The 24,963-nt window shown below is 46.3% G+C and overlaps 1 protein-coding gene across 6 annotated transcripts in view; it reads right to left on the bottom strand.

Moving 5' to 3' along the window:
• Window positions 1–24,963, bottom strand: part of SLC4A11 (solute carrier family 4 member 11) — a 96,591-nt gene that overhangs the window by 58,799 nt on the left and 12,829 nt on the right. For all 6 annotated transcript variants that reach the window (XM_085577460.1, XM_085577462.1, XM_021526814.4 and 3 more), the window contains exons 2-4: window positions 20,207–20,257; window positions 9,367–9,510; window positions 280–326 (exon numbers count right to left, since the gene is read on the bottom strand). In XM_085577460.1, coding sequence (XP_085433586.1) covers window positions 280–326; window positions 9,367–9,510; window positions 20,207–20,257 — 242 coding nt within the window. The remainder of the gene's footprint in view (window positions 1–279; window positions 327–9,366; window positions 9,511–20,206; window positions 20,258–24,963) is intronic.

The following is a 24,963-nucleotide window of genomic DNA, read 5'->3' as shown; positions in this document are numbered from 1 at the left end:
GGCAGCTGCAGAAGAGAAAGTAATGAATTAACATGTCAAGCAATTGTCTGGGACAAAAAGCAGTGGAACAATCAGAATTACAGAGAAATTGTTCTGAGAATGAGCAGCATGTGGCTTTTTAGGTTTAAAGAAAGGGAGAGGAATTCAAGAGAAGAAGCATTTAAATGCTTTTGCTTGTGACAGGCCAGTGACAAGCAGCCCCTCAGTGTCTTTTGAGATCCTCTTCTGTACTTCTGGATGATGAAAAAACCAAATTGGTCACACAGCACCTCTACTTACCTTCCTTGATGTGTGCAGTAACACGCAGCCAGCACCTTCACTTTCAGCTGGAAAGAAGGAAAAAAAAGCCCACATCAGAAGAGTGCTACTATCAGAGGTACCTGACAGGCAGCAGGAGCTGAGCAGGAGGCTCAGGAGGAGGTGAAGCATCACTCTCTTGGCAGGGGATGATCTCTAGAGAAAAGCAGAGATTCAGTTTTTACAACATCTCCCATTTTGGAAGCGTGAACCAAGCACGCTTGGATTGGCATTATCTGATCACTAAGGGACTGTGTCTTGCAGCTTTTTTTGGCCTGTTTTTTCTAACTCTGATGTATTTTTACTCTTCCCTTCTCTCCCTCCCTCTCCACCTCCCCAAAAATCTAACTCCTAATCCTTGAAGTAATCATTTAATCCAGTGCATCGTTGTTTGATAGATTGAGGCTACGATTTCATGAGTCACCCTCGTTTGGAAACCCTCCTTGTCCTCGTTAAGGAGTCAACAATAACAGCCAGGCACTTCCAAGGGATTGCAGGCAGTGATTCCAAGATGAGCACATTAATGTCCTGTCAACTCACCACACTGCCTCCATAAATCTGAGGAGAAAGCAACACAGCTCTTGGGAAAGAAAACTGCTGTTTAGGGACTAGTAAATGTCATTGAATACACAGGATGGGGGAACCCGGGAAATTCCCACTTCAAACTTCCAAGCGTCAACAATAACATTTTCTTAGAGTAGCTATGAAGCATTTTTTGGGTATCAGCTACAAAACAAAACAAAACCAAACCAAGCTGTATTTGCCTACAGCCCACTCCTTGCAGCCAAGGCAGCCTCTCTGTGGCATGATTTGTCCCACAGGTACTTTTTGTGCAGAGAATCACAGAATGGTTTGGGTTGGAAGGGACCTTTAAAACCGTTGAGGTCACCTTTCACTTGACCAGGCTGCTCCAAGCCCCATCCAACCTGGCCTTGAACACTTCCAGCCTGGCATCCTTCTCCTTAAGTTCTCCAAAAACCCCCCCAAAAGCTTGAGCTGCTATCAAAATGAAACACATGAACGGCTTTATTTCGAATGAGCAAAGCGGCAGCATGGAAAAAACCCACTAAAACCAAAAGACCAAAATTTTTCCAGAGGCCAAGCTGTGGAAAACTACAGAGACGTAACACTGAGTTACAATTATTCAGATGAGGGTTTTGCTTCCTTTCCAGATCTCTACTTCCAAATCCTAACCTGTAAGAGCTGCTGCAACCCCATGACTTGGCCACACACCTCCAAGCCAAGCCCTGCTACTCTCAAAACAGTAAGCTCAGGGTGCAACTCATTTTAAAACTCCAGAACTCTCAAAAAAAAGCAATTATCTTTTGCATGCAGAAAGCTGCTTTAAACAAAATCATTGCTGATCAAACAGAAATTTGAGTTTTGCCCTCAATGGGGTTCAAAGTCTCCCAACTCAAGGTGGGAGCAGAGCTGTAGAAAAGAGGGAAAGGATTGACTTCATATCCCCCTAAACAAAATGAGGTGGTTCAGAGGCTTTGGTTACATCACCCAACTTCTCTCAGATTTCACTTGGATGCTGCACATGTGATTAAAAGCATCACTTAAGCAGACAAGTCTGCTGCAAGTCTGCAACAGCCCCAATTATTCCTGCTTTTGATGCGTCTTTTGGAAAACACAAGCTGTTTCATCTAAAAAGTGCAATTTATTATTAAAAAGCAAGCACCCAAATAAACCAGAAACATCAAGCGTTTTCCCCAGGCTCTCACATCTGTAGTTCTCCAATGCTCACTTGCCCAACTTCCAGCCTAATTACACATGCAGAAGTATGCAGGGAGATTTGGAAGTCCATAAATATTCATTGAGGAGGAAACATGTTTTGGTTTATCTGCTTTTGCAAGAAATAGTTCTGGAGAGACAAAAAACACTCACAATCCTGAACAATAGCAGGCACATGCTGAAGAGAGAGCTGCAGCCTGTCCTCATGGATACATGGAAATGGAACAGAAATTCTCCTTGTGCTTTTATCAGGCAGCAGCTCTTGGTTCCTCTTATCATTTTCAAGGTGTGTCAATCTTTGCTGACAGTTCTGTCATGTACCCAGCTGGAGGAGCACCAAGTGTTGCTTTATCAACACAAGCAAAAACATCTCATTGCATCTGCTGGAGCAGGATCTTTCAAACTTCTCAAAAAAAGCTGTTCTGGGTACAAAAGTGGTGCTTTGGAAAGCCCAGAGTCTCATTCATCATTCATCCCAACAACACACAGCCCGGATTTAATCCAGGCAGGGAGATGGATGGATATGGCCATCCCAGCTCTGGGCTGGTACCTTAAATGTTCACTGGAGTGCTACAACATCACTCAGGGACAGCAGCAAATCCACTGGAACATGACAAAGGGAAGGGAAAAATACACAGACACTGCTCAAGCACTCTTCTGCCTTGCTCACATTAAATATCCATTTATTTCCTGCTGGGCAGTGCAGGATCAGACCCTGCAGGAGGTTGCCCACGGCACATCCCAAGCTCAAGTCCAACCACCACCAGCCTGCCACTCATTTTTTCCTCCTGCACAGCACCATCCCTGCCTCCCTCCAGCCAAGGAGGGGGTAAAAAGAGTCAACACCCTTGGCCCTTGCACCTCCAAAGAGGAACCCGACATGGATACAGAAAACCCTGGATTCACCCTACAATAAACTCCCCATCAATCTCCTCAGCCAAATCTTGCTACCAAGAGCAGCAACTTGAAAACCTCAGTAATTTGAGATTTCACACCTGAACATCACAATTAAGCACAATGAAATTCTACGAGGAGGTTGGGGCCACGTGAAATTTTCATGTCTATTTTTGTGGCCCTCCTTGCTGGACAGAGCAGGCAGCAAAAGCCTATTTTAGGCAAGCGAGCGAGCAAGGGGCATTATTGTGTGTCCTCACACACAGCCGAGGGAGAGCTGCCAGGGGTGGCTGAGCTTATCTGTTGGGCTCTGCTCCAGGTCCTGCCCAGGGGAAAAGCCAAAAAGTCAGCAATGCATCCCCGACATCCCCTGGCAGGCACATCAAGGAGCCACTCGCATCCCGAATTTCTGGGATGCATGCACACAGGCACGGAGCGTTACTGGGAACGCCACGAGCGGCTCCCAGGGAGCTCAGCTCTGACAACGCCGAGGAATTGTCACCATCAGAGCTCGTGGCACTCTCAGGGCCCTGTCTCTCCTTTTTTTTTTCTTTCCCACCATTCTCCAAACATGCTCCATCCAACTTCAACATAAACGAGGAGATTGAATGCTTGGAAGTTTATTTGCTCAGTTTCATCCAAGCTGCCCTAATAATATCCCTGAGAGCAACCCAGAGAAACAAAATCCCCTCCACCCCCTGCTTAGGTAACATCTGCCATGCAAGCCTGAAAACAAAACCCTGAAAGTCAAATACCAAAGTTTTCACCTTTTGCCTTAAGAGATCTCCTTTCACCTAGGATCCCTTTCCTCATCCAGGTCCCCAGTGCTGCCCTTAACACCTGAGAAGATCCAAAAGCATTTGGAGCAAAGCCACCACTGGATGCCTGCAGCATCTTAAGACAGTGTTTTATTTGGAGATAAAGGGAGTGGAAATTAGAGAAAAAGAGCTTTTTGGCTGTGCACATTTCTTTAGATCTACAAACATTCCCTGGTCCATCTTCACAGTAAATACATATAAGCACAGTAAAATAAATCAGAGCAGAATACTGTATTAGCACTTCCATGTTTTTCCCTGAAAAATATCAAGGACATGGTGAGAGCAGAAGCATTTAAGGTTTTGAGAGTTTATTACTTAAAAAAAAATGAAGTCTATTTTATCTTTGTTTTTTTATCAGGGGTCTGCCCAAATCTGAGACTCAGCCACTTGTGTCAAACCATACCATGAGCAGAAAAAAAAACTGTTCTGCTTTTCAAATCTGCCTTAAAAATATTTAAATAAAACCCCATCACCACATGGCATGACAGGAGCTTGTCAGGAGCAGTGGTGACACCTCTAACACACCAGTGGCAGTGAGGGATTGCACAAACAGGATCTCAGAGGCATTCTTTGCTTTGCTGTCCTCAGCCTGGACTAATCACCATCAGGTTTGAGTAATTTTGGTTAAATATTGTTAGATAAATAACTGTGCCTTCATTATCCTCCATTCCTACAACAGGTGATGGGCTGAGCTGAGGCAAAGAGCCTGAAGTCAGCTGGGTTCATCTCACAAATCCTCAGGCCAAAGGCAGGTGGGAATAAAGGTTCTGGAACAGCAAAAACAGCAGGACAGGTGAACAACCATCCCTCACACTCCTGGGTGGAGAACTGGGAAGACAGGGGACAGCACAGAGACTGATGAGGGGCAAGGTGTCACTTGTCACACCCATGTGCTATAAAAGCTGAATATTTACTGAAAAAACCCACCTGTGGTAGGTTCTGTCGATCAATTTGGGGCAGGGGGAAAATGTGCATTTTTTTTCATGCGCTCTAAATCCCACGGGGGGAATTTAGCTGCTCCCAAGCACCAAGGTGAAGCACGGAGAAGGGAGGCCGCTGCCTCCGTGCAGAACCACCCGTGCTCCCCCCACACCTCCCTCGGCTTCCTAAGCAGCGCTTTGAAAACACCCTCGTCAGGAAATTCGGAGGGAGGCCGTCCCCTCCCCGGCACACAATCGGAATATCCACTTTCCATTAGAGGGTAGGAAGCCTCAGGAGCCCAACATCCCACTCTGACATCAAACTGCTAAAACAGGAGTTATCAGATGGAACACGTGGGTCAGCATTGTGCCTCGAGACATAAAAAGGACCTTGGTATTAATGTGAGGAAATGTGACTATTGTGTGCAGAGTGATACCCATTCAAGCCCAGACCACTTGTCTCTGGACGCTACTCTCCCTGGAATATCCTTGGCGCCAGCATCCAGCTTTTCTCCTCGTCCCCTTGAAGAAAAAAAGTCATCTGGGCAGGGGCTGGGCCAGGACTTGGATGCCGTGGTTTGTGGCGGCGGGCGTGCACGTGTGTGCCTCTGGAGCGGGATACAGGAAACTGTTGATTCTCTGTATCTAGGAATGATCAATTGTGAGCAGGGTGGAACGGCCTTTAATTTCTCCTGAAGCGTAATTCGTGTTCCGCTGCTTCCCCCCCCACACCCCAGCAGAGCCATATCCTGCTTTCCAATTGGCTTCTCACTGCCGGCAGCAGTTTGCCTTCTTCTCCCCAAAATTGTTGGAGGCGCCTCTAAAATCACCAGTCTGAGCATCAGCTGCAAGTGGGAAAAGTTAGGCAGCTGCAGCGCCACAAATCCTGGAGAAACTGTGCCTAAATTTAAGGAAATGCTGTGCAAAACCTCTTGCAGCGTGGGTAAAGGAGAAGTTGAAATTTTTTCAGAGCCTCAAACTACAAAAACAACATTCAGAACCTCAAACTACAAAAAAAAAAAAAAACCCAAAAAAAAAAAACCAAAAAAAACCCAAAAAAAACCATCCAAATAACTTTGGATGTAGTTTGGTTTTAAAACCCCAAACTACAAGAACAAGATCCAAGCGATTGTTTAAAACATAAAACTGAAAGAAAACCAAGATCCAAATGATGAAAATATGTGCCTGGCTGATTTAAGGGAGCTGCCAAGGAGATAAGAACGCTGTGACTGATGGCAAAGATGTGTCTCCACATATTCCCAAAACTCACTTGCATGACCTGCCCATTAAATTTAAGACCCAGCCTAAACCAAATTGCTGTCCTTTTTTGCAGGGATTGCATTCCAGGTGTGCTGCAGATAAAGCTTTCCTGCACAAAAGCCTGGAGTGCCAGGACAATGGGGAAATGGCTTCCCACTGCTAGAGAGGACATTTAGATTAAACTTGGAAAAAAAAAAAAATTTTTACAATAAGGGTGGAGAGGCCCAGTTGCCCAAAAAAGCTGTGGCTGCCCCTGGATCCCTGGAAGCGTTCAAGGCCAGGCTGGATGGGGCTTGGAGCAAACAGGTCTAGTGGAAAACATTCCTGCTTACTGCAGGGGGGTTGGACTAGATGACCTTTAAAGGTCACTTCCCACCCAAACAATTCCGTGATTTTACTTGCAAACATTTATTGTGACTTCAGAAAAGGCCTCAGCCTAAAAACCACCCTGATCTTCCCCCAAAAATGCAGATCCCAGGTCCAAAAGCCTCCAGCTTCAGATAAACACCCACCTTCCTGTCAGAGCTACAAACATTTGCTGAAAACAAATGTTACCACCAAAATCCAAGTTACAAGGATGAAAAGCAGAAGAGAATTAAAAAAACGTTTCATCAGTTAACGTAAGGAGGCACTGAAACACCCAGGAGAAATGACCCAAATGTCACCACTGAGCAGCATTTTAGTGCTCAGGCATCTGCACTGCTTTGGGCTCAGTATTCCCTGCAAAAGCAGCCAGTATTAATTAAAAATAAGACAGGCTGTACCTTGAACCCCAGATTTCTTCAAGCCCTCCTGTTTTACACACACCTGTGCACAAAGCCCAGTATTTTATGTCAGTGGTCAATCGGTGGAGTTTGGTGGGTCGTGCTGTGTTTTGCTGGCTCGAAGCTTCATCTCACACAGTGATCTTTTTAAAACAGAATTACAGTGGAGAGCATCCAATTATGCTCATGGAGAGCTGCACACACATCACACAGAGAGGAACAGCTCAACAGGATGATGCAGAGCTGTCACTGCATCTGTAATTCCACCTTCACTGCCTGCCAGCACCTGCATCCCAGGGTTCCAACTCATCCCCTCCCTAAATGGGAATTTTGGATCTTTTAGCCCTATATTAAGGTGGGCAGCAACCTCACAGCAGCTGACCCAAAAAAGTCTCCAGCAGGAGAGAGTTTGGGCACCACATTCCACCAAGAGACCACATTTTGACTCAAACATTTCAACTTGGAGAACACAAGAAAATTAAGTGAGGATGCAAAGATTCCATTCCCATGCTTGGTTTTCCTCTGTTTTCAGAGCAGCAGAGGAATTTGTAAGGTCCTGGTGCACCAGCTCCCCAGAGGTAGGAAATGAGGTCTTGGGGTGTCTGGTATTGCCTAAAGAAACCCTACTTTTATTTCCCCCTCCTTTCCAGCTTGTCTCGCTCTGGGCAATCCATGCAAAGGTTCAGCTCCAGCTTTGTTCTAGGAAATCAAAACCTGAGTATAAAAACAAACCTCCCAAAGCTTCCAAAGAGCGGCAGCGATGGAAGGGAATTTCTGTGCAGGGAACAATTCACTCTCAGACACACCTTGGCATAATTAAATCTCAGTTTGGGAATTGGGTATTTTTTTCACAAGTTCAGGGTATTTTTCTTGGAAAGGCTTTAAGAGGCTCATCTCAGCCCCCCAAAAAGTCACCCCTCCAGGAGAATCAGCTGTGCCCTGTGCAGCCACAGACTGAATTGATGTGCATAAAATCCAGCCTGGAAGAAACTCCAGTAAAACCATCTCTGTAAAGGAACTGATAGCCCAGATGACTCCAGCACCTGGACTCTTATGAATTCTTTGCCTAACAGTGAAAAAGTTGGATTTTGTCTACCTGGATCACTTTGACGTTGTAATGGGGGAAAAAAAAAATCTCTTTCTTCACATATGCCCTTATTGAAAGTTTGGGCTTTTGTTCTGCCTGATGCTCATTTTAAAAATCTCCAGCCTTCCACTTGAAACAGGACCCCAGCACACCAGAAATCCATTTTTCCTTAAAAATTCTAATAATCTCAGCTGAAAAAAAAAAAAAAAAGGCTACAACTAATAGTACCAGCAGAAACAGCAGTGCTTCAGGGAAATATGGAAGCCTTTTCTGTCCTGTTTTGAATGGAAGAGAAAACAAAAAAAAGCCCAGGAGGACACACAAGGAAAGTGAACTTCTTCAGATGCAGAAGAATCCACAGCACTTGCATTCCTCATCCCCAAACAATGCACCCCATGGCATTAAGTCCTGACTTGTCATAGCAGAGCACAGCTCCCTTAAATCTTTCAATTAAGATGGCATTTGTAAAATTGCAGGCTTGGAAATTGCTGGATATTATTCCTAAGTTCAAGTCATCGCTGAAGAGTCAAAAAGCAGACTCCAGGATAGTCAAACAGGGGTCCAGGCCGTGCCTAATCTGCATCACCATTCCCAGGAACTGCTCGCTGCAGATCAATTGGCATTTGCATGTAACCCAAAAATAACTTTTAACAAACTTAAAGAACTCTCTGACACAGTGACATCAAGAATAAAACAGAGCCTGTGCATTTAACCTCAAAAATAGCCCACATAGGCCAGCTCTAGCTGCTGGGAGAAATCCAAGCTGCTCTGTGTCCGAGAGCTGCATTTTCCCAGGCACATCCCACAAAATCCCACTTTCACAAAATGGGTGGGAAAGGACCTTAAAGATAATCCAGTTCCACCCCCCCTCCATGGGCAGGGACACCTTCCAACAGACCAGGTTGCTCCAAGCCCCATCCAACCTGGCCTTGGACACTTGCAGGGAATAAAGAAGGTTAAGTTTTGTCTAACTTCAGAACTACTTATCTTACTAAAACTGAAAACATCTTCTAGAAAAATATAATGGTTGTTACATCTAAGCAAGACTGTCACAGCCACCAACCACAAAAAAAAAAAAAAAACCTGTTTAGCTGTATGACTTGATTTCTGTCTTCTCCTAAAAACCTCTGTTTCTCAGAGCTGGCTCGGCACTATGTAGGATCTCAGTTTAGATCTGTATTCCCTACCTCTTCCAGTTTTACTTTTCAAAGGATTCATTAAGCATCAGCACTGGTTTTGATGGGAAATAAAGCAAACGGGGATTTAGCACGATTTTGTGCAGAAGAAGAAAAGTTAAAAATCACCTATGAACTGAAACAAAATGACAGAAGTTCTTGGTGAAGGGCTTGGCTATTTTTCTTCCTCACCATTTATCACAGGCATAAAGGATAAGGATACCAAAACACTGTGTCTGAAGCAAAGGTTTGAGGATGGGTTGGACAAGGCCTGGAGCAACCTGGCCTAGTAGAAGGCATCCCCACCCTTAAAGAAATTAAATTTAAGGTCCCTTCCAACCCGACCCACCGCGACCCCACAAAACCCCACCACCAGGAACAACCCTGATATATTTTTTTTTGGGGGACACTCACCGGCGGCGCTGGGAGGGCCCTCGAGGTTGACGTTGACGAAGAAGCGGATGCTGTCCCCGGACACGATGGTGGAGTTGACGCCGTCGAAGAGCTCCTCGCTCGCCCCTTCCTCCTTCGCATCGTCCGTGTCGCACTTGAGGTACCCTGACAAGGAGATGGGGGTGCCGTGAGAGGCCGGCAGCCGCTCCCGGCGCGCCGCCGGCAGGGAGGCCGCGCCCGTGGATTCCGAGTCCGTGTCCGTGGATTCTCGAGCCTCCCTCCACGGACTCCGAGCGTCCATGGCGGCGGCGCCCGTGGGTGCCCAGTCCGGGTCCGGCCGCCGGCGCCTCCTGAGGGGCGGCTCTGAGGCCCCTGAGGCGCGGGGCGTTCAGGGAACGGCGCCCAGCATGTTTTGGGGTGGCCTCAAGCGCTCTTCCCTCATGCCATTAATACAGCAGCAAGGCCCGGCCCCAAAACCTTGCTCCCCTTCAGGTAAAAGCCACCACAGGATGAAAAAGCGGCATAAAAACACCGCCAAAAAAAAGCAAGAGTCGTGCCCCAGCCCACCCCGAGCCCAACACCTCCACCGACATGAGGCCGCTGCTCTGCGACGCGGCAATTTGAAGCTACAGGTGGAAAAACTGAAAAAAAATAAATAAAAAATAAAAGAAGTTTCCAAGGAGACACTTGATATGGACAGAGACCCCCACGGGGCAGAGGAGCAGGTCACTGGGGGTGGCAGGACTGAGAATGCGAGACAAGTTTCTTAATTACACCAGACAACTCCTTAGCCTTTTGCAAGGCTTTAATTAGAGTTTAAACCAGCCTCATCCAACAGCAAAGTGGTCCCTGCAACATCTCATTATGGAGCAGCTGGAGGACTCTTGTAGCACACTCATGTATCATGTTTAATTAGGAGAATTAGGGACATTATAGAATGTCGATTTTTACATTACCGGGATTATTCAGCAGCTTCTCCTCATCTTCTAACAAGTCTTTTATGCCTAATTTGAAGCAGGAGGGAGATATTTCATTAGCTGGCTCTAGGCACTACAGTGAAATGAAAAGGGGGAGCTTCAAGGCAGAGGCTTGAATTGAAACTAAAATATTGATGGCTTTTTTTAAAGCCTCGTATAAGCAAATGTGGAGGCAGCAGTTGAAAGCAGCACATGCTGCCTCTGAGGGATAGAGCCACCACAAAACACAAACCCAGAGGAGTGAGGCCACAAACAGGAACTCGGTGACACAGGACAGGGGCTGCAGCATTTCCTGCCACGAGCTGATGGAGCTCAGCATCCCCCCAGAGGGTCCAGAGGGTGCAAAGGGGCTGCAGAAGCTTCAAGCCTCCAGATTGACTCCTAAACTGCTCATCAAAGGTGTGGCAAATCTGATAAAGCCCCTCAGATTAACCCCACTCCGGATCTCTGCCTCCTTCACCTTACAGCTTGACAGGAATAAATGGGAATAAGCCTTGCCAGAAGTGCTCTGAAGGCTTCAAAAAGCACCCAGGGTGCTGCTGGCCCCATCCAGCAAAGCACACCAAGGGTATCACCCTCTGCTGCTGGCAGAGCTCAGGGTGTTTGCATCCCTGCACGATGGAAACTTGTCCAGACAGAAAAAAGAGAGGTAAGGAAAGTACATAAACACCTGAATGCTGAGGACACCACCAGCTGTGGAATCTCTGCTTGCAGGTCTGGCAGGGATGTCCTGAAGGGATGGGCAACAACAGCCAGACAAGGTGCCTGCTGCCATGAGAAGTACTACAAAGTCCCTCACAAGTATCTCAATCCCAAATGAAGTCCCAAAATTGGGATTTGGTTCCTCCAAAATGCATTGTGGACACCATAATCTCTCCTCAAAGGGGAGCACCCACAGTGCAGACACTCCGCTCAGTGCCAGGAGATTTTAGGCAGCCCTGCAAAGGAAAAAAAGTCACCCTGGGGAAGGCTTTTTCTTCCTCAACCACATCCAGAATTGCAGCCTCAGGGAAGTTTTGAGCTTCATCTCCAACCTTTCCACTCACTGGGTCAGACTGGAGACACATAAGGATGGTCTGAGCACCCAGCTCTGAGAATATGACTGAGCTTTTCCTCCCCGTCCTGATGAAATTAGATGGGTAAATAGGGAAAAGCCAAGCAGGAAAAACGATTTATTCCCCTCCCCAGCCACTGAAACTGGTTTCATAAGAGGGTGGCAGTGGTGGCCTCTGAAAACAGACAGGGCTGGAGACAGGAGAGAAGCAGCCCAGGAGCTGGAAGAAGGGCAAGGGTGGAGTAGGATCAGAGGGTTGGGCAGAGGTCAGCGAGGACTCTGGCAAGGGAAGCATCCTCTGTTCCTCCCTCTTTAGGGGAGGAAAGAGCAGAACAAAAGGCAGCCGAGCCTCGTGTCCCTTGGGCAAGGCAAGGACAAAACACTCAGCTTGCAAATAATCCCCAACCTGGGCTGGACAGGAACTGAACTCCCAGACAGGTGTCTGCTTTGTCACTGAACCATCTCCAGGCTTCAGACCACTCCTGTTTGGAATCCTTCAGCCTATTTCATCTGCCAGGAGTTTGAAACCATGAGCAATCCATGCCTGTCAAATGCAGGGTGACCTCGAGGTGACACAGGCTCTGTGGTGGCAGATGCACCTTCCCTCTGAGCTCCAGCCCTGGCAGCTGCTTCCCTCCCCATTCCCTGATGCTCAGCGAGTGCCACCCCCGCTGCTTGAAGGGCAGCAGATGCCACGAGCGACAGCAGAAGCTGTTCAGCTCCTCTGGAAGTTTGATGGTGTTTTGCAGAAGTTCAGAGCAGGATCTGATGTGGCTATTGCAGTGCAGATACCAATCGAGTTTCCATATGGAAGTCCCAGGAACACGTCACAGGCTTTGTCAGGAGCAGTTGTTTCAGAGACAGAGGGTAGAGGTTTTGGCACTTTTTATTAGCATCAGATCTCCTGGGGGAGAGTTTAAGATCTCCAAAGTGGTGTCCCCCCCATCTTTATCACTGCAAGTTGGCACCTTCAAATGAAGGCAGCATTTGCTGAAGTGCCACAAGCTATGTGACAGGGCCAGTCAGAGCTCTGAGCACAGAAAGTGCCAATCCAGCCCAAAATATGGTCTAAAAGAACAAGAGAAGAGGGAGAAGAGAGGTTTGGCTGAGGATGAGCTGGAATACAGTTAAAGCTGGCTCAGATCAATGCAGCCCTCCTGCACCATGAAGGACACACTGTGGTCAGGATAATCCCCTTCAGTCCACCCTGCAGGACTCAGCTCATGGCAAAGAAATGGAAAAATATGGGAAGTGCATGAGACAATGGAGAGCAAGCAGCATCCTTCAGTGGTGCAGGAACAAAACCTCCTCCTCACCTTCTGCAGCCAGAAGCAGCAGACGCTTTCACCTTAAATCCTCATTTACCTTAAGCGCTTCCCTCAGCCCACTATGCAACATGAAAATAAACCAGAAAAACTAGAAAATAAACTCAAGTTTATGAAGGTGCTGGGAAGAAATAAAAAAGAATAATTAGGATTTCTCTGGCAATTCGTTTCCAAAATATCAGCCCTTCCTCTGTAGCTCATTCCAGACTTGTCATGCTGTAATATCCCAATATCCACCCAAGATCAGGCTGGATGGGGCCGGGAACAGCCTGCTCTAATGGAAGCTGTTCCTGCCCATGGCAAGAGGGTGGAACTGGATGATCTTTCAGGTCCCTTCCAACCCAAATCATTCCAGGATTCCATGATTCCATCCCCAGCCTTCTCTCTTTCCTCACATTCTCAGCTCCACTTCATCTCCCGGCTCCTGCTGCTCTCAGCCCTCTCACAGCTCTGACAAGGTGCCTGCCCTGCAGCTATTTTCCTTTGGAGCTGGGTTTTAGTGCCCAGGGCTCTGTAGAGAGCAGCAGTGACTGCAGCTGCTGCCATCAGAGGTGGCATTGAGTGTCCCACTGCTGCTTTGGTGGCACCTGGCAGCTGCAGCTGGGGCAATAACATCAGCAGAGTTGAAGTGAGCAGGAAGCTCAGCCTCAGCCACGTCAGCTAGATTCCCTGGAAAAGCTGCACTGGGAGAGCACTCCCAGCCCAAAGGCTGCAGGCTTCTCCAGGAAAGCCAAAAACCTTAATCAAGCTCAATTTCCTGGGAGAAAAGCAGCTTTATTATTAAAAACATCCTCTCACACTGCAGGTGATGGGAATTATCCCAGCCACAAACCCTCCACAACCTCCCGAGGTGTCTCAGGTGACAAAGCCAATTATAGAGCTTTAACCAACATCTGCAGGCACAAGCCACTAACTCAGAGCAGTTTTCTGGAAGCAACTGATTTTTACCCTCAATTTCCAAGGCAATCTCCTCTCCAAGCCTGGAAAACTATTCTCATTTACAGCAGTGCCTATGCCCTCTGTCAGACCCAAGCCCAAGCTTCCAGAATCATGGAATTGCTTCTCCTCCTCTTCACCCCTCCAAAAACTCTCCTCAGAAAAGCCAGGAACCTCAAACTACATTCAAAGAGGCTTTTTGAGAGATGATTGGCAATCCAACGCTATCAGCTTGTCACGTTAAAAGCCATTTCGGATTTCTCAAGTGAGTTTTTAGGCCCAGAAGGGAGCAAATTGTTTTGGAAGAGTCCAAGAACCATTTTTGCATCCATTTTCTCATTTTCTCAAAGGAATTACAGGTCAAGTACAGAAGGTCAAAGGAATCAATGATAATAATGTATATTCAGTAGCTTTTAAAGGTAAAGGAGAATCAACTGGGACATGGGCATTACCCTAAAATCCAGCCTGGCTCTTTTGAACATCCCAGTGCCTGGCTATAATAGAGTATTAAGGAACTCAAGAGAGATTTAAGCCTAAAAACTGGTGATCATAATGGCATTAGGTTAAAAAAAAGAAAGACATCGTCACCTAATTTTTCTTCTCGCGGATTTTTAACTTGCTCTAGCCAACAACAGATACTAATTTTCAAGAAAGGATTAAGTTTTAATTAACCTGAGCTCTCAGCTCTCAGAGGGTTTGCTCTGCTCCCTGCAGGCTCCAATTTGCTGCACTTAAAAAACACCCAAATCTCCAACTTTGGGTGCAAAAGGAAACTCAAATATTAATGGTGCATCCACCTCCAAAGTGAACTTTACACTCTGCACAGAAAACACAGACTCCTGGTGCCTCCATAGGTTAGGTAACCTTCCAGTCAGTTAACTCAGGCAGGGAGAGAGCAGCTGGAGGATTCAGGAGAGACCTAGAAGAATTTTGTGCAAGTGTTAAAGTTCTCCAATCTCCAGAGCATTCCAGAATAAAAAGGGTTTTAAACAGCACCCTACTCCCACATGAACCAAAGCAAGTTTGTGGGCACATCTTACAGGCTGATTCTAGCATAATCACCTACTTATCAAAATAATTATCTTTTTTTTTTTTTTTCAGATAAAATGAGAGCAATTGCATTGATGTAACCACATACTTTAGTTAAATACACATCTAAATTTTACACATCCCTGCTGAGGTTAAACTGCAAAGTCTGAGGTTTGTTTTGCATGACAAAAGTCATGAGAAACATCTTCCTTCCTAACAAATTATTGCATTTCAGAGACAAGAACAACTGCAAGGCTGCAGTCAGCCAGCAGCACCCAAAGTTGTCTCCCACCCTTCTAGAACTGTGAGCCACAATGATGAAATAAAGCTGGAGGCTTGCTAGGATTTAAAGCTTTTTCTCTGGTTCACAGCTGAGACAGTCCCTGGCAAGGCTCACAGGAGATTTAGCCCTGGCAGCCACAGGGACACTCAGGAGGCAGCTGGGGGGCTGGGGGTGTCCCCAGATCTCATGGCTGGACTGCTGAGGGTTTGCTGCTGAAAATTAATCAGCCAGCAGGACCCAGAGCTTATCTTGAATACCCTGGTTAGAAAAACTCCTTTATTAAGATTCACAGAGAAGTTGTGGTTGCCTCATCCCTGGAAGTGTCCATGGCCGGGCTGGACAGAGCTTGGAGCATCCTGGTCAAGTGGAAGGGTTTCCTGCCCATGGCAAGAGTGGAAAAGATGGTCTTTAGGGTCCCAACTCAAATAAATCACTCCAGGTTTAAGCCAAATAATTTGGGTTGGCACAGGCAGATCTTCAGATCATGTAAATGGGATTTAGAGAAGTGTTCCCCAATGCCAGACCTGTCACAGGTACCTTAAGAGCCAGGGAAGTGTTGGGTGATGATTCTTGGCTCTCCAGCACTCCCTATAAAATATGGATTTTCTGGAGCAATGACTACCTCCTATGATGATGTCAATCCATCACTTAAGCTCAAGAGCACAGATTAAACCACAACCTCCTCTTGGAAAAGCAAAAAAAAAACACAAAAAAAACCCAAAACAGAGGTAGAAAGGTGAGTCACCAAGAGCAGAGCTCTCCCAGATCCCTGCACCACTGGCTGACCATAACCTCAGCTGCATCCTCCCAACCCTACTCCAGCCTTTTGTCATGAAGAGCCAGATGAAAACATCAAGCTTCCCCTGTCACTTCAGTGATAATTCATAACAGAACTCCAAGAGCTGATCTGCTGCTGCTGCTGCTGCAAAAAGAACACCCCTCCAAAACAAAACATAAAAACAAAACAAACAACACCCAGGCACTTTTGAATTAATTCCAGTATTGTATTTTGCAGCCAGATTTCTAGGAAATGTTGTGAATAATCCAAGTAATTCAGTGGAGTGTTGTTGGGTTTTTTGGTTTTGTTTTTACAGAACACGGGAGCATGTGGAGTTTCAGTTTTGCAGCAGAACCCTCAGAAATCAGGGGTGTTCCTGCTCCTGTTACTGTTTTATTACAGGCCTCCTGATAATTCTAGAAATAAAAATGTGAGCCATCTCCTCGTGCTCTCCCACAGGTAGCAGCAGTTCATCTCCTGCTGGCAAACTGGGCATCCCATGGGAGAAAACCCATTGTGAAAGGACTCGTTTCACAAAAACATTTAAATTAATCCCCTACTTAAGCAAACAAATCCAAGATAGATAAAGTCAAATATGTAAAAGAAATAAAAAAAAAGAAAAAAAGAAAGAAAGCTCCCCCAGAACACATACCAAGCTGAACTGCAAACTGAAAAACAAAAACAAGCAGATAAAATATATCCAAACATCCCAGGCCAGACTGGGGCCTTGGGGCCCTTCAACACAACTGTGATTTATTGTGCCAGCAAAACCAATTAATAAGTCAGAGGAGACGGAGCAGTGAGGGATTTGCTCTGGAAGACCAGAAAAAAAAATAAATTTATGCTGCAGGATCTGTTGAGCCAGCTTTAAAACAATGCAACAATTCAGATATCCCCATCACTGCACTGGGATTCCTTCCCTAGGATTTTGCAAGAGGAACCAGAAAACTTCTGGGTTTTTGTCTTATCAGGGAAAGTTTAAAACCTCATCACAATTTAGACAAAATTTAATGACTTGCAGGTAATTCCAGTGCCTTTAGAGCTCATCCATCTCCATGAGGAGGGTGCAGGATGCTCAAAAGAGACAATGGGGGACTTGATGAGTTAATTTTGAGCCCTGATTGCTGAGCTGCATTTTATCAGGACTCCAATTATCCCCAGGTTTGGACTGGGGCTAAAATCATCTCATTACTCACATTTGCCAGAAAGAAAACTCATTTGTCAAAACAACCTTACAGAGGATTTAAGTGACTTGAACATACAAGGAGGGGACACCAATTACCACCAGGCCCTGCCAGGTTTGTTTGTGCAAAAGGCTTCTTCCAGAGACTCAAAAAAATGAGTAAAAAGGATAACCTTTAAACTGACAGTACACATGGGTTGAAAACCAGACTGTGGCCATCAGATGCCATCAAATCTGCTGTCACCACCCTCAATCAGAAATGTCCAACTGGGCAAGCACGAATTTATTTCCTTTTTTTTCCCTCTTAATATTGCCTGTACAGAACAAACTCCTCACCAGATTTTTTTTTCCAGCTACATTTTAAGTATTTACCTCATGCAAGGCACTAAAAGCCACAAAAGTGGCTTTCAAGTTCTTCCAGAAAAAAGGAAGAACTTGAACTCAAAGCTGATCTCCTTGATGAACTTTCCAGATTTTTAGCTAGTTAGGTTGGGAGATGATTGGGATCATAACAACCTCTGAACTTCCCAAATAGTCACATATTAATTTACTAGAAAATCCTTCCAGGGCTTTCCCCAGCTCCTCAGTAATTAACAGAGCTACAAATTATTAAACACTTGAAGTTTTTATGGCTGTAAACATCCAGGAGGTTCTTACAAAGCTCTGCAGCCACAATCACGCTTGCTACAGTCCCTTCAAGTGAAAATAAGGTTTCAACTTTTAAATTTTAACATTGTTGAGAACACAAGAAGGGTGAAGAAAAGTTAGCTGGCAAAAGACAGACCCAGGCTCCAAAGAGAGCCTCAGATATGCTCAGAAACAAAAACATCCTAATTACTGAGAATACAGAAAACCATATGTATATGCAAGATCCCAGGAGGAGATAAGGAAAAAAAAGCTCCACTCTACACAGAAAAAGAATATCAAAAGATGTTGCCCTGCTGAGAAAAGCGTCCAAAAAATAGAATTAAAGAGATTTCTTTTTTTCTTTGCCCTCTTCCAACACAGAATTGGGGGACTGAGGATCTGTATTGTTTCATAGGTGGGGCAAGAGCATCCCCACAAGCGGCGCCACGAAGCAGCTTCGGCGATTTCGTAGCTCCGTTTCAAAACAAGCTGCTTTGAAACCCTGTGAAAAGGTGACATCTTCCTCTGCGGTTTCCTCCAGTCACGATGACGTTTTGGGGTGAAGGCTCGGAGAATCTGAGAGCACAAAACTCCCGCGGAGAGATCACCGAAGCAGCGCAGCAGGGTGGGCAGCGCCCGCGCCGGCACCCTCCGGGATGCGCTGTCCGTACGCGCCAAGGCCTCGCTGCAGTCAAGCAGCAGAAGGTGATTCATCCCTCCACAGCAGCTGAGCTCCTCCAAAAGGTCAGTTTGCAATGAGGAGTAAAGAGCGACAGCAGCTCTGAGAGCGAAACAACCAAGAAATCCACCGTACCTCCAATCGCAACGCTCAGCGCTGCGTGCGGGCCCAGGAGGAACCCGTCGGCAACGTCCCCTCCTTCCCCAAACCACAGAAGCACAACAGGAAAGCACCACAGAGCTGCTCGGAGCCCTCAGAGGCAGCTCCAAGGAGCTGTCTTCCTTAAGACAAAGGAGGAAGATGAGTAATAACACAAATATAGAGCAGAAATGCCCACTGCCATGGCACCAGGTCGACAAAAGAAGAAGCCTCTCTCAGAGATTCACACAGAGGATGCCACAACAACAACAAAAAAAAACATTCAGAGATCTGCTTTTGGGTTATTTTTGTTGTTGTTGTTGTTGTTTGTGGGGATAGTTTCAGGAAGGCAAGACTGAGTTCTGGAAGGTGACATGTAAAGCCACCTAAGATGCCAGGACAGACAGCTGGGCTTGTGTTCCCTGTGGCAGAAGAGTTTGGGAAGAACCAGGGGCCTGTCCTGCCTCCAAAACCTGCAGCGTTTCTCCCCAAGCCCTTACACTGCTCTCAGACACATTCTGGGGGCTCAGTCACCTCCCCAGGTCCCAACATGGGTCACCGTCTCACATTCCCAGTCCTCAGGAAAGCACCAGCCACATCCTAAGAGCCAGCAGGCAAGGTGGGAAGGAGGGATTGAGCAGGGTTACCCCAGCCTCATGCCCTGCACACCCTCAGAAAACCTCCCTGAGGTCAGGCATTATTTTCTGCCCTCCTGCAACTCAACCCAGCCTCCAGAGAATCTCTCATCTCTGGCTAGAGATGGTTCTCATGTTTCATTTTTTTCTGTCTTCTCCAGAGAGGACTGGCTTCCAGTTCTGTCCTTTGACTGCCCAAAATTTGTTCTTTGCATGAGAAGGGGAGAGCCAGTGCCAAAGGAAGTGCTGTCACCAGTGGTGCTGCATCAGCTGACATCTGGCAGACATTCAGCTTCCCCTTCCAGATGTCAACATAAGGCTTGGCCCCCTGGAACAAGAAAGATGAGCCTTGTGACAGCTACAAGCATCTAAAAGCCTGAATAACCAGAGAATTTTAGTCTTTTCCTCTCACCATTTGGAAACCCTGAATATTTCCAGCACTTCCAAGGGCAGGAAGCCCCAAGCCCTCAGGGACTAATTCCTGAAGATCTCAAGAAGATCTCTCCCTTATACATTAAATACATGCTGTTTTGGGGGAAAAGACAGAGCAGGGGATTGGAACAAGATTATCTTTAAGGTCTTTTCCAACCAAAATTATTCCATTATTCTATTTCTCCAAAATCAGCAGAAAAGATGGGATTTCACTGCACTTCAGCTGTTTCTTTATCAGTACAGTATCTCCAAGATCTCAGTCATCTTTGAGGCAGATGATCCAAGTTGAGGCAGATGATCCAAGTTTTCAAATGCCACCATTTAATCTTGCTTCAAAGAAAGAAGAAAAAAAATCTTTGCAGTAAGAGATGTGTCTGCCAAAGCCATCCAACTTTTGCTTGATGCTCTTTGACAGGATGCCTCCAAAGGGATCCAACACCCACACATGATCCCCACTCCAGAAAAAGACAAGCAAATACACCTGCCAGGCTGTGTGACAGGAAAACATCACGAAAGAACTTGAAAAACAAGGAGCCACCCAGAACAGTCACTGATGACAATGTGGAGTTGATTATTTACTGCCTGACTATCTCAAACATCTACGGGATTTAAAAACACGGAGCCTGCTCCCAGTACAAGATTACACAACCACCACACCAGACTGTTTTCACCTCACACTTCAGCTAAATGGATTCTGTATCACCCATGTCAGGTTTGCAGCAGCCCCTGCAGTGCAGCTCTCCCTCCAATAAGGCGTGCATGCAAAAAAGTCAAATAATACTTGCCACTCTCTTCAAAGAAGTATCCATTTCTTGACATCGCTGCTGGTGGAGACTCTGGAGGAGACAGAAAAAAATGAAACATGAGAATCATCAAGATGCTGAATGTCTTCACTTTACAGCACAAAGCCAGTCCCAAAATACTGGAGGCATCAGATTTTTCTGAATGTGGTAAATGTAACTTTTTGCTTATTGATGGTATAGTATTTACCAGAACTTTCCTTTATAGCCACAGGCAGTACTTGGAAAAAAGTCTCAGACAACCTGGGCTGGGACCACAAAAGAGCAAGGCTAAAGATCAGGACGAGTCTGATCATTTCAGGGATTTACCAAACCTGACCAAGTATATCAGCAAAAATACACACTAAACATCTGAAAGGTTTTTATAAAAATACAAGCCATAATGAAGCCCAGGTTGTACCTTGTGCTCAGATAAAAAGAACAAGTTTAATTTAGAGAAAACAACTCCATTTCGATGAAAATGGGAATTCACTTCCCATCCTGCTGCTCCTAATCATTGGGATATCCCCCAAACAGGGCTTGGCACTCGAAGATAAGCCCCAGAACTCTCCAGCCTTCCTTGGCTCACTTCCTGAGCTGGGGTCCTGCAGCCAACACCATCTGCACCCACAGGGTCTGGTGAGGAAGCCACAAATGGGAAATGATGCTGAGCAAGAACAAATCTACAAACCCAGCAGCAGCAGGGATGCATCCCCAGCATTTATTAGGGAACAGGGGTTTTGCTACTGAGTCACTATCCACTGCTGGCAGAGCAGCTACTGAACATTTCTTGGCATAATAACAGAGCACAGGAGCACCTGCTCTCAGGTGTGATCAAAGCCTGGTGTCCAAACACAGCCTGGCTGTTCTGAAGGCTGACAAGATGTGACAGCTCAGCCTGCGTGGGCACAGCCAGCAGCTCCCCTGGACAGGTGCATGGCCCATTTTACGTGAATAACAGAGCTGTTGATTTTAAGCCCTGAGCAAGAGTCACCCAAGCAGCCCCTTGGAAAAATGAGGCTTGATGCTGCTTCTTCACACACTTCTTCCCAGCCAAAATGCAATTAGAAAGAGGAATAGGTTTGCTCTGTCTCTCCCCACCTCATTAGGCTAATCAAACATTACCTACGCAAGCCTGGGATGAATTTGGGCCAACAAGGAAAGAGGTTTCGCCTGCCTTATTGTTCTACAGATTAGGCTTCCTGCTTTTCCTTTGAGGTATGACACTGTTTCCCAAAGACCCTTTCTCTGCCCCATAACTTCTGGCTCCTGGGTTGCAGGCTCGTTATTCCCTCGTGCAATGTGCCACATTTCCAGACCTCACAATTCCTGCTGGTCCCCCGGGAGCCCCTGTGCACATGAGGGATGCAAAGTCACTTGCCACTGACGGCAGCACCTCCCAGCCCTGTCACTTGTCACCACCCAGACCTTCCAGTGCCAACAGGTTCCTGAAGGGATACCATGATGGCTATGTTAAAAAACAAACAAAAAAAAGAGCCAGCACATAAACCAGAGGGCAATTCCAGTGTCTGGTCCAAGGGAGAAACACAATGTTCCAAAGTTCATCCCAGAACAATGGGCTGGAGGAACAAACGGCACCGAACTGTGGCCAAGGGGCACCCATTACACGAGTCAATTGTTTCCCTCCACCTGGAAGGGAAGGAGAAGATCCATCCAGACTGATTAGCATGTTAATGATCAAAGGAAAGTTTTTAAAGAGGTCCTTATTGTGCAATGATTGCATTTACGTATTTCAGGGAAACAAACAAAATATGCCTCCGTGGGCAGATTACCCAAGGAACCCACATTCCCAGCAGGATGGTTTATCCATTTCTCACTCCTGTTATGGCTTCTGAAGGAGCCTGAAGCAACATGTTCATCCTCCACTGGGCAAAGTAAGACCCTCTGCTTTCCCTTCAACTGAACACAGCTATTTCTGTGGATTGATGCTGTCTGATGATCAGGAATTAGTTGGTTTCTTCCTCAGAAAATTCCTTCCAGCTTCAGCATCGTCCGGGTTGGCAGCACACCTTTACGGGAGACTGGTTTGGTCCCTGCTTGGACCAGGCATGAAAAGGGTAAGGCTGGGGTGTTACAGCAAGCAGTGCCATTTCATTAGGTGCCACTGGTTCCTCTGAGTCACTAATGAGCCACAGTCCCCCCGGCAACATGCTCGGGTAATTATGGTGGAGGTGCTGTTTTTTTCAGATGAGTCATAAAACAGAGGTCTTAACCTTGTAATTAAAGATGCAATGGCACGTTTGGGGGAGAGGAAAAAAAAAAAAAAGAAAAAAAATCAGGCATTCACCACCCTACTATGTCCTGGCAAAAACCCAGCCCTGATAATTTGTCTTCTCCCAACGTAATGCTGTCCCACAGCACCAACCCAATGCAGACTTCCAAACAGCCTTGTTGGCGCCTTTGGAAAAGCTGTTACATCCCCCACGGAAGGGGCACATTAACATCAGGAACCTGTGCGTGTTGTGCCCAGGAGGTAAAAGGTGATGGGTGTTTATACAAGCCCAGACACAGGCAGGGAGCCATGGGAGCAGCCGAAAGGTCAGGGATTAGCACGAGTGGAGGTGGGAAGGGTCAACTGGGGGCTACAGCATCTGCACCTCTGATGCACTACAGAATGCAACATTCACCTGACTTTTTCATACAAAAATTTGGGTTGGAAGGGATTTCTAAAGGTCTATTCCACCTTCCCTGCCATGGGAAGGGATAGCTGTAACTAGATCAGGCTGCTCAGCACACCATCCAGCTGGATCTTGAACATTTCCTGGAATGGGAAATTTCCACCAAATCTCTGGGCATCATGGTCCAGAGTATTTCACCACCATCAATGCAAAGAAATAATTCTTTATGTCTAATCTAAACCTATTTTTGTTTAAAATCACCTCTTGTTTTATCCCGAGAAGTTTTTCTAAAAGTCTATCCCCACCTTTTCTAAAGGCCCCCTTAAAGCACTAAAATACCACAGTAAGTTCACCCTAGAACCTTCTGTCCCAGCTTTGGATAAATTAGGAGGAAACATCTTGAAACCCAAGTGTCCCCTAACAGAGGACATCTCCAGGTTGAAAAGCCCCAAGTTTTGAACCGAGCAGAACAAACCAGACAGATCTTGAGGAGTGCCCAATTAATTTCCTTCCTTTTACACCCCAATCTCTTTCTCCCTGTATTCCTCACACATTCCTTATGCTGAGGGATGCTACCTAAGGGCTGGCTGGTGCTGAAGTGCAGGCTCAGGAGCAGCCAGCACGACAAACACATCAGCAGCTCCACCTGCTCCCCTCTCCTGGCACTTACAGGATTTCACATCCAAGATTTCGGCTCCTTGGCCGGGTTTTGCTGCGCTGGGTTTGGGTTGTGCAGAGCTGACAGCAAAGCTGAGCACACCCTGCTCCAGCAGCCTGATGCACACACCAACCTTGCATTTCCTCTCCCCGCCTCACCTCCACTCCTGAAATTAAAAAGAGTTCAACCAAGGGCCAGTTATGAAACACGGCGGTGATCGATGCAACTGCTGGGCTTAGGGAAGCCTGGGCAGGAGTACAAGTCTCCAAATTCAACATGAATACTCCAGCATCTGCCTGAAGTTGCAGAAGTGTTTCCATGAAGGATAAATCTTCCTCCAGCCTGCAAAGTGCAGGGGCTCCCCCTCTCCACACCCTCAGATCCACCAATCCCACGCTGCCAATTCTTTCACTCAGGCTTTTTTTTTTTTTTTCAAAGGCTCCAACAATTAAAGAAAAAAAAAAAAATTCCAAGCAAAGACATTTCAGCAAGACAAATGCTTCTAGGGACAAAGCTGGAAAGCACTACCCCAAGGAGCAAAGATGCACAGCACAACAACTCATTCCTGTGCCTCTGGCATCTCTCAGAGAGGTCCTGCCCCTCTTCAGACTCTTCTCACCCTTCACCTCCAAGGACAACAAGACTCTCCAATTGCTCTCCCCATCCAAAGGCAGAACAAGGTGCCACCTTCCACTGTCTGCCCAAAAGCACGTGGTGCAGCTCCTCTTTTCAAATTTAAATTGTGCTCTTCTTTTCCAAACATTAATTTACTCCAGAAAATAACTTCCTACTGCCACCCCAACCTTATTCCCTGCAGAGACGCCCGTTGCATGAGAGTAAATTGGAGAGGCACACAGTGTTACCACTTCTTTCCTTTCTCAAAATGAAAATTTCTGAGCTTTCCGAGTGCTGAACTCAGAGGTGATGAACTGAAGTACTGCAAAAGTGAAAACAAAGCTGCTTTTTTTAGATGGCAAGGATACAGCTGAAGATCTCATGGCTAAGCCACTACCCTTTGAGCTGAGACAACAGCAGTGACCCCAAAGGCCACCAAGGCAGAGGAATATCCGAGAATCACAGAATGGTTGGAGCTGGGAGCTAAAAGACCATCCAAAACTCTGCCATGGGCAGGGACACCTTCCACCAGACCTGGTATAACATTTATTTTTTAACTGGTAGCAGAGTCAGGGTTGCTGTTGTTTAAGATGCTTGGCTTTAGGACACGGATGGAACAACTGATCTGCCATGGGAAGCACCAGATAAGAAGTAGGTATATTTCCTGATTTCTTACATTCTTATCATTTTTATATTTAACAGCAAACCCCTGCCATGCCGTCCTCCATTATTAAATTCCTGTGTGCACTGCATCTCCAACTAATAACCCATTTTGACTCTCTTGTTTTAAAGTTAGCAATAAGTTCCCTTGAGCCTTGCAATACTGGAGGATTATGAATAAAAACACATTC

Source organism: Lonchura striata, chromosome 4 (genome assembly GCF_050655825.1).
Source record: "Lonchura striata isolate lonStrDom1 chromosome 4, ASM5065582v1, whole genome shotgun sequence".
In the NCBI taxonomy this organism is placed as follows: domain Eukaryota; kingdom Metazoa; phylum Chordata; class Aves; order Passeriformes; family Estrildidae; genus Lonchura; species Lonchura striata.
This window is presented reverse-complemented; position numbering and strand designations above follow the sequence as displayed.